Raw genomic sequence first — 13,239 nt, 5'->3', positions numbered from 1 at the left:
GCAACAAAACTAGCACCAAACTTAACTGCACATGTAGCGTACATCATACGAAGGACTGACGTTTCAAGTGGTACATAATAGTAGGGAACCATCAATGAGGCTAAAGCTGGGGACTTTCAAGAATTAAAATGCTGGGGAAATCATCTAACTGCAGGTATCCAATAATACAAGCAACCTCGTCACTCAGAAAAAGCCATCAGATCACGTAATCGACAGGAGTGTTACCTCAACACAGTTGTCACAGACACTGCAATGAGAGCAGCGTGGGGGACGATAGAAGTGGCAGGTGGCACACCATTTCATCCGTACTTGGATTCCCTTAATCTCCACATTCTTGTAGAGTGGAGCTCGGAAGTCATCATCTTTATCTTCGTCTTCATCTGCTGCTCAAGGCAAAAATAAAAGTTAGTGGAAATAACAGAGGGTAAAGATAAAAGACCTAATTCAGTCAGTGCCTTGGATACCGGGCACTGCACATGCTTTTGGGTTTGTTGGAGGAATAAAGAGTGGTGGAAGTGATGAACTGTCAGAACGGGTTGTCCTGGCTGCAGGACACTTGAACAACCTGAGTTCATTTTAGCACCTGAGACTATACTCCCAAGGGAGTGCTGGGCAGCTGTACTCACCAGCCCTACTGGCTTGACTGAGAGGTGTTTGAATGGACGAGTTGGATACTACAGCCAAAGTGGAGGTGGAAACCCATACATCACCCAATCATCTTGTTGTGAGGAGTTCTGCTGCATGCATCTGGGATTAATTCAACACTGCTCTTCCAGCACGTAAGGCAAAAGAAGTCACATCAACAGATGTTAGACGAAGATTGTGTTAGCTCAAAACCAAACGTCAGCCCCAACAACCCTGAGTCTCAATTTACCCAATGCTTGGTGTCAGCCCACTGCCAACGCCAGACCTGCTGCCTGGGGAGTATAATGCTGCAGTGAAACATTCAATTCAGAAGCAGTTCAGGTGCCCGTGATGAGCCCTTGCAACAGTGCTTACGTGCCTATAGCATACTCAGTGCTCACTTCTTCACAGCACACCCAGAATGCTCTAGCTTTAGTAACAGGACGTAACTGGGAAGATGTCCCCTCTCTCAAAGGCAGCATAGTCTAGTGATCTGAGCACAGCACTGGGAGTCGGGAATCCTATGGTCTAATTTTCTCACTCTGTGGCCTGAGGCTAGTCGTTTAGCCTCTGTTCGCCTTTAGTAAGGGGGGGGATGATAATACTGCAGAGTCATCTTATTAGAGACAACCCAGTGGATGGTTTATCATCTCAACTAAGTGCTGCCCTATTTAAGAGAAGAGGCCATTTAAAAACAAATGCATAGAATAAAAGCCAGTCTATAGTGCACAACTATAAATCTCTATTGGAAAGAAAAGGAAAAAAGAAGAATGATGGTCATGAAAGTTCTTTCATTCTAGATTGTTTTAATCTTTATTTGTTTCCTTCTGACAGAAAAAATCTAAGAAGTTCACATCTATTTAACACCTGGTTAAACATTATAGTGCAGCTAGCTTTGGTTGACTGGCTCCAAATTAGGTGAAATTTGATAATTTTGTCTCAGTGGGGCATCAATCACTGTCACTTAGTTCTATATTAAATCTTCTCTAGAAGAGGTATCCATAGAGTGACAAAAATGATGCAATTTCCATTGACTTCAGAGGGAGTTTCTCCCTTCGCTTATATGAGCTTGGGATCCGGCTCAGCTACAGGACTTACCTTGCAAAAGTATTCTGTGGATTAACGTCTGTGTGTGGAAACTGAGTACTGTACTGGCAGCATTCTCTATAATTTTCCTTCATAACTAATCATTGAGACTCTTAGTGGGAGTTAGCCTCTAAATCCCTTAGGCACTTCTATAAATACAATCTGTAGGTTCTTCAATACCATTATAAACTAGTCGATGCCAAATAATACATTTGTGTGGACGTACAGGTAAGACACTAGAATGGTCAAACCATTAAGCTCTTGTAAAAATACTGACTATGCAAACAAAAATCTGTACCTTGCATATACATACACACATAAAGACACGTTAGTCTTGCAGAAACTGTTTATTATCAAAGCTAGCACTTGACACATACTTAGAAGTATCAAGGATATGTGTCATTTGTCTACAAAGAAATCTGCATCTCCCAGTTTCTCAGCTGAGGAATGGAAGAGTTCTCATAAAATAGGTTCACATCAAAAATACTAGAACCCAGTTCATAGTTGGTATCTATAATTAGCCAGCAACGAACACCGCAAACCTTGACCCAGACTGCAAACCAGGTTTGTCAGGGTAGCCCCAGTTTCAGAAACTTAATATTTTCTTGTCTTCTGATTCATTTTGGTGTATCACTGGCAACTCACTTACACAGAGCCAATCCTGATTCATAGCAGGATAATTCAGAAGGCCAGCAAAGCCAGGACTCAAAAATGAGTAATGGATTGGGGAGTTTGATTCAGACTCTCCTCAGCAATAAAAGAAAAGCTTGTTTTACTTCCCCCCCACACCTTAAGTTCTCCCTGCCAGAGAGCATATAAGCTTATATGATATGACCATGTCATACATCTTATCTGTTTATTACCTAGCGATACTTCGGCGATCTGAGCATAAGAATACATTGGCAGGGGACAGTATCTTACTGTGCTGATTCCCACACTCTTATTTGTCAGCATAGGGAAGCCAAATCTCATGTTTTTATCACAAGTCTTGTGATATTTGGTGGCTTTCTTAAAGCTCCTGATCCTAGAATCACGAGACTTCATGAGAGTCTCAGCTTCTGTGATCACTTGCTTGTTGTATCGTTTCTGAAGTAAATTTGTAACCATCAGAAACATGCTAAAAGGCTTGAAAAAAAGCAAGAAGGCTAAATGTATAATTTCAAGAACAGAAAGCAAATAGATCCACTCTATATTCATTTTAAATTATTCTTACAATTTTTGTACTCCTTGGGCTGGCAGCTCTGCAGGCGGCGTGGGGTGGCGGCTGCTTTTTTAGCTACACTTGTAATTTGAAATAACATCTGCTCCCCTTTCCTCCCAGCACTGGTATTTATAGCCTTTTCCATCCTTTCTTTCCCTTATCAGTTTGCCTCTTTCACGCATCTAAGCTCCTACTCCATCTCTTTCTTCCAGGATGGCTCCCATCCCTGTTCTCATCCTTTCCCTGCTCTGCGCCAAGGGCAGCTCCCCGGCCTCAGCCTTCTCCCAGGCCAGGTCCACGCACAGGGCTCGGAGATGAGGCCAAGGCCAGAGATGAAGGGAACTGGGCAGGAGAGCAGAGAGCTGGGGGAAACTCCTCCTCTGCCTGCGCTGCTCCAGGCTCCCCTCTGTTAAGGGAGGCTGGAAGGGAGGGAAAGGGATGAGAAAGCATCGAGTTCCCATTTGATCTCCCTGCGCTTTTCTCCTTTAAATGCACAGGCTAAAATAAAGAGCTTGTTTGCCAGGGGAAGTTGGAGAACTGTAAAGGAAGGTGTGAATTTATGATACGCTCAGTCCTGAGTCACTCGTAGGGCTGCGTAAGTGGATGGCAGCAGGCGCCGTTGCACAAAGGTATTGCACAAAGGTTGCACAAAGGTATTGTTTCACAGAGGTATTAGATCCGCAGACTGAGATTTTCAAAACCGGACAGCGTTGTTCCAACACCCCTCCTACTGAAGGCCAAGAGCACTTTGATAATCTCCCAGCTTGAGCTTGTTCAACAACTGTTATCTCAACAACTTCATGCTAAGATGAAGGAATTAAAAAATCCAGGAATCTAGACAAAGCCCTATGTGCTTAAGCTCTTTTGAAAATCACAGTAGCACCTATTTGGACCCTTAAGCACCTAAACAGTGGCTCACATGATCTTGCATAAGTGACTGAATCTTGCCATTGCCTCAGTTTGCTTTTACACAAAACTATTTCCTTAACTGGAGTGCTACAACACTTAATCAGAGGCGCAAAAGCTTGAGCTGAAAGGACTGGCAGAAGACTGGCTCATCATTAGACCCTGCTACCTGCAGAAACCTGGCGCTTGCTATTCAGGGAAGCCAGCAGGACAGGTACCTTGTTCTTGTCAGGTACCATGGCAGTTCAAAGTGGGTATTGAATTCCCTGAACAGAGGTGAGAAAGGACAGCTTGCAAAGAGCACAGATCTGTTGGGTAAGCCAGATTGCCTGGAGCAGTCTCTGCTGCAAACTGCACGTGAATGATTATTGGAGGATGGATAAAATGAGGTGATAATTCGCTCATTAGGATGTGTTAAAAGAAATAGCTGCTCTGCGGTTCCACTTACAAGAGCTGAGCCATCTTTATCCTATATAATTAGTTGTGCATCAGCGCTAATTTAAACAGGCATCTCTCTTTAAATGTATATATTTTTTAGACACTCCACTCTAAGGCAGGTCTTAATCATTGTATTTTTAGCAGTCAGTGCTTATGCATTTGTTCTGTGCCTTTTAGGAAGGAAGATCTGCTTTAATGATGCAGCTTTGGAAGGTTCAGCCTCCCCCTGCACCATGTTCAGCTACCTAGTGTGAAGACAGTGACTTAAATCCAACGTGCCAGCCTGACACAGGGGATGACAATCACAGTCGCATCGGTCAGGAGACCTGCTCAAGGAGAACCACGCCGTCCAGCGCTGTGCCCTGGACTGCCACTCCACGTGCAAGGAGAACAAACCTCTCCACCTCAGACAAGGGATGGGGGTATTCGGCACTTCGCTACTGTCCCATCTCTACAGCCAGCTGAGCGTAAGGAAGGAAAAAAAAAAAGGTCTACAGGAAAGAATACGAGAGAAAAAGAGATTGTGTAGGAAAGAGTGTATTGGGATACCAGATACCTCCTTTGGCTTAGGTTTTCATTCCCCCTGCCACACTCTCCAGTCCCATCCTGTTACCTCGTGGGAAAACTCCAGGGTCCATGAAAGTCGCCATGCTGAAGTTTGCAAGCACGAACAGGAACACGAGCCCATTGTACACTGGGATGGCAGGGGAGATGGCTTTTGTTAACCAGGGGCACCTGTGGAGAAGAAAAGCTACAGGTAAGGGCTCTTTTGGCTGTATCAAGTAGCACCTTCCCATCCACCATCATCACATCAGAGAAGCAGTCTCCTCTTCCCCACTAGCCATAAAGCAAGGCTGAATTTGTGACTTAACAGGAGAAATTTCCACAGAGCCCATTTCAGTGGTCTGAAGTACGTCACATCCATCCCTCATAAAGCTGCTTTGTCCCAGAGGGCAGAAAGGAGCAGTGCCCACGTGGCTCGCAGGGCTCCGCCATCCTTGTTTTGCTTGCAAACTGACATTTTGCTTCTCTGTGCAAAAGCTGCATCCTGTTGCTGCATGTCTGTTGCCCCTGCATACAGCCTGGGTATCATCATGTCACAATTGGTCTTCTAATTTTCGCTGGCATAAAGCAGAACAGGATTTTTACGCCACTGATCTTCACAGCATGTACAAACAGAAGCACACCCACCTTTCGTCACACCTGCCCTCAGCAGCGCGTTTTCAACTCTGAATAACGCCTGGAAGCAACTCTACAAAACCTCTCCCTGGGGGCAAGTTTGAGTCAGGAGGAAGACTGGCTCTGCAGGTGTCAGCAGCATATAACCATGCAAAACTAAAAAGAAAGTGGATGGCATCTGCCACACGAACACTTCTCGGAAACCCCTGAAACGCTTGCTGCACGCATGGTTGACGTAACTAGAGAAGCAGAATGTAAAGGGTAAAGGAGGAAAGGGAAGAGGCTGGAGAAACGCCTACTAATTATGAGAAAACTTTTCTAGCTGCAGAGAAGGATGCTTTCCACCAGCAGCAGAGGGCAGGACCGAGGCAAGAGTGCAGCCAGTTTCCATATTAAACTTACAGGTGTCTTTACCCAATAAAGAGCAGTGTTTACTCATTCTACCATTTACAGCCTCTGTAAAGCTTATCTCTAAACCCTAGATCAAATTTGCTTCTCTGTTCTGCATACAAGGTTTATTGTTATAGAGTTGCTGGAGGGAAAAATCCTATCAGTCTCATGAACCTTACAAATATGAATAAGGAAAAATATGAGACAAAGAATCTCTTTGAAAAAAGTAAAGCCCATTCTGCCTGAGTGGCCCCCCAGTTTTTCACCTGCCTCGACAGCCAGGGACTCCTCCGAGCTGCTGTGCAGGCAGCTGCTTTACCATAATACTTTGCCACCATTAGCATAAATCATATATCGGCCCACATATTCCGGATCATATTTTGTCTGATTTACATCTACAGTTGATCGTGCTCATTTGCCAGGCTGAAGCCTGCGAGAGAAAGAAATATATACCAGCCTTTCCCAAATCTAATTGGCACAGTTTGTGCTACCGATGTGCTGTATTGAGCAGCTGGCAATGGTGCTGTTGACCTTGAAACAGTGCTGTTAAGCATGTTCCTGCGGCCAGCATGAGAAGGGCACCGCGTTTTCCTGCTGCATTTCTTCATGAGCCAGCAGTGCCATGCGATTCCCTTCTCTGCACAGCTTACCTGTTAACCTTCAGCTGCACGGGGCAGCACTACCACAACCTGCTTTCTAAAGGTCCTTTGCTTGCATGTTCTTCATTTGGGCTGGGCTGGAGAGAGTGAAAGGACGGACAAATCGTGCACAGGGCAAAGGAACTGGGACACTGGGAGTGCAGTATGTCTGCCCTTCGACCAGACCTTTAGGCTGACCAGGGGAGAAGAAAAAGCAAAGTTTTCAAAGTTTTTCTCCAAGTTTTCTCCATTCCTCTCCTCTACTGCACACATAGTCTTAGGTAAAGTAACAGAAACTCTAATCCAGAACTGGCAGATATTCTTATCACTATACCATCATGCAAAAGTCTGGCTTTTGATTCTCTGCATCCTTTATGCCTTGAGGAGAAAGTTACAGAAACGGTCGAGCAGGACCCATAGTGATTTTTTTTTAATTTTGTTTATATCCTCTCTCCAGTAGAGCTACTTCCAGCTGCAATAATGCTCATGTATGGTGCAAATCTAGATAAACGTTTCAGATGCTTTTCCTGACAAAAGCTTTTATGAATTCAGATGAACAACACACAGATTCAAACCTGTCTTTGGTTAGGGAAACCAACATTTCAATAGGATTTATAAGAACAAGACCATACCACTGCTGTGGTAGCACAATGTACTTTTAAGTACCCACGTAAGCTATTTTTCCTTGGGTCCTTAAGTTAGTAAATTAACTGTCTTTTTCAAATAGGAAAAACTGTACAACTTCTCCCTCCCAGACACTGTGATCCCAAGTGAGTAATATACTGTCATTCATCAACATCATCCAGTACACAATGTATATATTTTCCAAAGTTTTGTATTAACATTTGTATTTGCCTTTTATATCCCTTTAACCTTAAGCTACTGCTTCAGTGCCTTCGTGGTTTACTGATCCCCTGGGAATCGTAACTGGTTACATGCAAGACCCCGTTTCACCCTTGTGCCGAGCAGAGGCGTTGCAGGGCAGTCAACCCGCTGTCCCGCTCCAGCCCGGAACGAGGGTGACGGCGCCTCGGGATCTGCTCTGTCGTGCACCCTGCCTGCGACGGGCTCTCGTCTTTGTGCCTTTGACCCTCACTGTGGAATTATATAGCATGAAGGTAACTCTATAAGACCAAATAAATTAAGTGGAGCCAGAGGGCAGCGTACCGTCCCCTAGTGGAGCGTCAGCACCAGGTTTGACTGAGATAATAACTGAACTCCAGCATTTCTGATGTGCACTGACATCCCAAAGTGAAAATGCCAAGTGCCGACCCCTGCCCTTTCTATTATAGCTTAAGTACCGCCAGAGAAAGCTGCAGCCTTTGTGTGGGCAGAAGCACCTGCAGAACCGCGGTCATCGCAGAGGCTGAAGGCAGTGTCCTTGGACCAGGCAAAAGTCAAGTGACAGGGGACAGTGCCAGATGCGTTACGACTTCCTTTTTGCATAAGCAGCTAGATATGCCTCATCTGGCATATTTACAACTCCAAAGACTCTCTGTTCCCCATGGCCATTACTCCTCATTGCCTGCTCAAGTTCAAGCTAGCTGTGTTGGCACCTTGTGAAAACAACGTACGATGGGCCTTCTACTCCAAGTTAATTTAGATCTCTCAGTTGAACCAGGAGACCTGAAGGATGATCCTGCTACTGCTGCAGGTTCCAGCCATGCTGCAGGGAATAACTATCCCGGGTGAGAACCCTTCAACAGTTTTGTTTACTGTAAAAATTAAGAGCCAGCACACACCACCATGGCATGCTAGAGATAATTACGGATCTCAAATTCTTCTGAATAAGCACACAATTACACAGGCAGCATTTTCCTCATAATTATACTTCTTCGACATAGACTGATTCTGCTCATAATTCACAGCAGAGTAATTCAGGGTGACAGATTTAATCTCATTTATCCTATTTGCTCTTGAAACCCTATCCTAATAAAATGGAAAGTTAAAAAGATTAACAAATAGGATCACACAACTTGCTAGGTGTCAGCTAGACCCATGTATCATCAGCCACCTTCCTCTGCTAAATTAAACAACAAATAATCTTTTCTGCTTTTTTTTGCTTGGTGCTTTGAAGCCAGACATGTTTGTGCCTTATAATTATAGTTCACCTATAATTAAGTAATTGAATGGGACGTTTTTCTCAAATCTTGCTCCAAATTAAGGGGTTGTTTTCTATTAAAACCTTGCCATGCTTAGAGAGACAGTAGGTCATAGAGGATGGAGCCTGGGATTTCAAGAACTGGTTGTAGTCTTGGCTCTGACTCTGGCTTGCAGAGTGACTGGAAACCATCTGCCCCCCCTCCGCTTCAGTTCTTCTTTCTGCAAATGAGATACCAGTTACGGACAGACCATCTTCCTCAGTGCATGACAAAGAAGGGATCACCTTTAACTCTGCAACTCCCAAAGTGCCTCTGTCCGGGTGAGGCTGGTGGCTCCGGTGTTCGCTGCCGCGGAGCCTGACACAGGCACCCAGTGCCCTCTCCTTTGAACCGGGGCAGCAGCTCCTACTCACGGGCAGTCGTGCGAGGATGTGCATGAGATTTACCCGGTACATTAGGAAAGTGGTTTGTTTTACACTTTGCTTGGAGCACAACAAGCAGGCACAGGTACGTGCACAGACTCTCTCCAGACACTGGGTGCTGTGAGGCTGGAGATGAGTGCAGAACACGTTAGAGCAGCAGGCTACAACGCTCCTGCTTCTAAAAGAAACCAGAATTGGTGAAATCTGCTTCTGTAGGGCACAGAGAAGATGTGGGAGCCTCAAAACTACAGAGACTTGCAAGACCAAACTTGCCCACACCTACCCAGAACACTCTGGGGATTGCCTATATGAGTGCTCAGCTGCACCTAACACTTGATCTGAGATTACCACGCACCCTTCCCCTCAGACTCAAACAGATGGCTGATATGCAGTGAAACAATTTATTCCTGCACAGATCACAGGGCATGGATTTATGACACAGCAAAGGCTGCATCCCTTCATTCTAATCGACCTCTCCCACTATTAGGGTGATAAATCAGTAATATGAAACAGCTGGTTCAGTGTGTGCAAGAAGAGGCAGCTCAGCAAGACTGATTAGATACGAGGGGCCAACAAGCAAACATATTTTGACTAAGCATGGTACTAATTTCACTGAGAACTTTCAAACTGTGTCCTTAAGTCTCTACCAGCCTGTCCTTCTCTGGTACCTCTCCAAGAGTTTCTAGCCAAAGCCTCACTGTTACAAATACCTCCCAGCCTGCACCACAGAAAGGAGGAGAGCAGAGCTCTCTTAGCTTTTAACAGTGGATACCTAAAACATTTCTCCCATATCTCAGTCTGAGAGAAATTTTTTTCCATTTATATGCTCTCTCCTACCCAGAAATGACGGAAAAGCACCTTTGTGGAATAGTAGCAGGGAAAAAAATGATAATTTTCTATTTTTGGTCACTACTGAAGATAGCTTCAAGATTATTGTACATCTAAAAATATTTTCCAGGGCGCTAAGTCATAGCTTTGAAAAAGCATCACTGGGAACTGTGAGCAGAGAATGTATCTGTGTGTCATAACCAATGTGAAAGGCAGGTCTTGTGAAAAAGGCAGACGGTTCAGGATAGCCACATTCTGTGCTCAGCTCTGTCAGATCAGTCTTTGATATCTGCACCATATCTTAGTCATTGGCAAGACTGTGGATAATATATTGTTGCCATAGCACTACACCCGCACTGTGAGTACAGCAGTGGCACTGATGGAAGGTGACATCAAAGTAAACTATAACAACTCAATGTTACAGAAAAATGGGGGTAGTAGAAGAGGAGAAGTAGCTACAAGAGAATTCACCACCCAAAACCAGAACCTGATAGAGCTGAGTGCCACATGGAGCAGCTCATGCTAGTAATGAGTGGGAGCTACAAAACATCCACCCTGGGTTGCCAGCTGCAGTTATCCATCACAAGAGGCTAAAATAAAACAGCACAAATTTCACGAGCCCCTTCCTAATGAAATATTGCCGAACACTAGAGCCAGAGGTTCAAATCCATCTCCTGCTTAACTGTGTTTAATTATTCAGAAATGTGCTGGGTTGAAATTTGCTCAGGTTTAACAAGAGCTGATGGGGTTTCAGTGAACTTTCCATTCCACCCTGGACTCAGTCCAAAGGCTAGTGATTCACATCTGGCAAAGTACAGATCAGAGGAGCTAAATCAATTAAAAAGTCAACTTGAGAAATAGTGGTCCTTGGCTGAAAGTCTTATCTGGGCTATACATCACCACCACCAAGTAAAATACGCTCTGCCCTTTTCACATAGCTGCTTGAAAGCTCTGGAGCATGTTCCTTTCCTCCCTCTTTAAACAGTCATTCTCCAAATATCTGAGAAAAGACACCATCATCATCTGAGTTGATGTTGGAGAAACAGGGAGCAACAAGACTGCCATTAACTAGTCCTGAGCGAGGTGACCACAAGGATATCCGTACCTGTCGTCATCCCCACGTTCAGAGGCTGTCCAGCCATCCCAGACCTAGTCCATATGCACAGAGCGACTCTCTAACTGGTGGACAGGACATGCTATTACAAGCTACACACGCAACATGATTTTACGTCATGCGCAGCAAGCAGACGGGCTGGAAACACACTGAACTCAACACACATGCCTTGCAGAGATGCCCTCTGCATGCACTGTAGCAACTGGAAACCCAGAAACCTGGTAGATCACCCATAAAAGCAGCAGTGCCATAGGCTACTGCCGGAAGCTGCTTTTGGCTGCTCACAGCACTAGGGCTTGGACAGACATGAGCAGGGCTCATTTACAAATACAGAGCAAAACAGCAAAACCCTTCTGTACCCAAAGCTTTGAAATCTGCCCTGCCTTGCAGCAAATTAAGACCTACCTGAACCTGGTTAGCAGTTACTGAAGTATGTGAAAGCCTTCGGCAGAGTTTTTGTTTTGACATACTCGTAAAGTAATGTGCTATAAAAGTATAGCATTTCTTAAAATGCCCAGCTTTTATTTACACCCAAGATTGAAGACATCTATTGCGCATTGATTCTAGGCTATTTATAGGCTAGGTTTCAGAGCACACAATAACATTTTTACATTAAGAGAAGAATAATGTTCACATTAAAGTGAGACAGTAGGATTTCGTGGCACTTCAAGCTCCTGATGAAAGCAAAGTCACTCTGAGCAGCAGCAAAGCCTCTGGTGTATCATGGAAAGGGGCCAATTGCTGGCACATTGTGCAAATCAGAATGGACTGGGAACATGGGTGAGTGAGTGAGAACACACATCCAGAGACAAATACCCTTACATGAAGCTCCTGGGTTTGCTTTCTCAGCCCGAGACTTGCAAAGCCTGGAATATCAAGCAAGCTGGACGAGGCAAGGATGATTATAATCTAGGACTTCCCAAAAACACCAAGAAGGACCATGCTGAGTAGCTAGAACCAAACTCCATTTTTTCCAGTGGTTAATGGAGAGGTGAGTGTAGCGGTGGCCTTTCAGTCACAACAGAAGAGGACAGAGGAGGGTCACTGCCTACAGAATAAGGGCAGCAGGAGATATACTAGTTGTCCTCTCACACTAAATCAGTTTTAAATACACTCAGTTAAAAAAAGAAGGAACTGCTGCCTAGTAACCTTCCTTTGCAGTTCTGTCTGGATATGGCTGGCCACCAGCATCTCTGCACTGCCGCAGCCCAGTGACTTCTAGCCTGTTCCAAAATTCACGTAGGGGAACTATCAAGCTGCAGAAACCTAGCTAAACGCGCAGTTGGAGAATTACCTCCAGAAGATGCAGTGTGAACCAGTAACTCATAACACAGCTGAGTGCTCACTGCATGTGGCTGCACTGCCCCAGGCCGTGCCCCCACGTGCACCATTCTCAGTGATAATCATAGTCCGACTGCCCAGCGAGGTGCCCGGGGAGGTCAAAAGACGGCTCCATAGTGTCTGACAGGGACGCACATGCTACTCAAGCTGAATTTTTCTGAGCATTTTTCAAAGATGCCGTGTGGAATGCAAACTTGTGCTTCTGATTTGTAAACATCAGAATTATTAAATTAATGCCACATCTATTGAGGGAGTGACAAAAACAAGGGAGAGAGAACCCCTCACCTTGAGTTCACCAGAGTCCCAGTGCCTTGACTAATGAAGAACATAGTTCATTTGGGTTTTATATCATTAGCGACCCTGATGATCTTCCAGATCCCTCAGCAAACCGTAACCCAAGTTTTCGTTGGCCAGATAGAATTGCACTTGACAGAGCCCATTCCTCTCTGATGGGAAAATGCTGAGGACAACAGGGATAACTTCTCCCTGACTTAAGGCCATCCTCCTCCAGTATTTTCTTCACCACCTTTACCCTTGTCAATACCCGCATGAAACCACCAGGGATGCAGGTTGAAAAGTTAATCTGCCATTTCAGCTTGGGACACCGCTTGGCCCTAGCTGGAAGGATGTGAAGGACCATCCACTGCACACGAGGTCGGCCACCTCCCCCATAATTTAGGGGTCCCAGGGAGAGCGGGTGCCTCTCTTTCTGCACACCCCTGGTGAATCTCTGCAAGGCCGGGCTGGTAGCTGTTGGAGAAGAGAAGGAAGAGGCTGTGAGGCTTGCAACGGCACTCACGTTTCTTCCATGACTTGGGAGAGCTGTTTGGAGAATGTATAACTAATTAAGACCAGAGGTTCATGCAAGCTTGTCTGGATCATGTATTGCCTTTGAAATCTGGAAACAATACCAGCCCGTAGCATGAATAACGGGCTGCAGAGCTGCTAAGCCGGTTTTTTTTATCTGTGC

At 45.1% G+C, this 13,239-nt stretch overlaps 1 protein-coding gene across 4 annotated transcripts in view; it reads right to left on the bottom strand.

Annotated features, from left to right (window-relative positions):
- ZDHHC8 (zinc finger DHHC-type palmitoyltransferase 8) overlaps positions 1–13,239 on the bottom strand; it is a 109,881-nt gene that overhangs the window by 19,471 nt on the left and 77,171 nt on the right. For 3 of the 4 annotated variants that reach the window (XM_068911564.1, XM_068911566.1, XM_009666712.2), the window contains 2 exons: positions 4,869–4,990; positions 226–383 (listed from right to left, as the gene is read on the bottom strand). In XM_068911564.1, coding sequence (XP_068767665.1) covers positions 226–383; positions 4,869–4,990 — 280 coding nt within the window. Of the gene's footprint in view, positions 1–225; positions 384–4,868; positions 4,991–5,446; positions 5,556–13,239 lie in introns of those variants that run through there. The other variant, XM_068911567.1, reaches the window with a different exon arrangement.

This window comes from Struthio camelus, chromosome 17, assembly GCF_040807025.1.
Source record: "Struthio camelus isolate bStrCam1 chromosome 17, bStrCam1.hap1, whole genome shotgun sequence".
NCBI lineage: Eukaryota > Metazoa > Chordata > Aves > Struthioniformes > Struthionidae > Struthio > Struthio camelus.
This window is presented reverse-complemented; position numbering and strand designations above follow the sequence as displayed.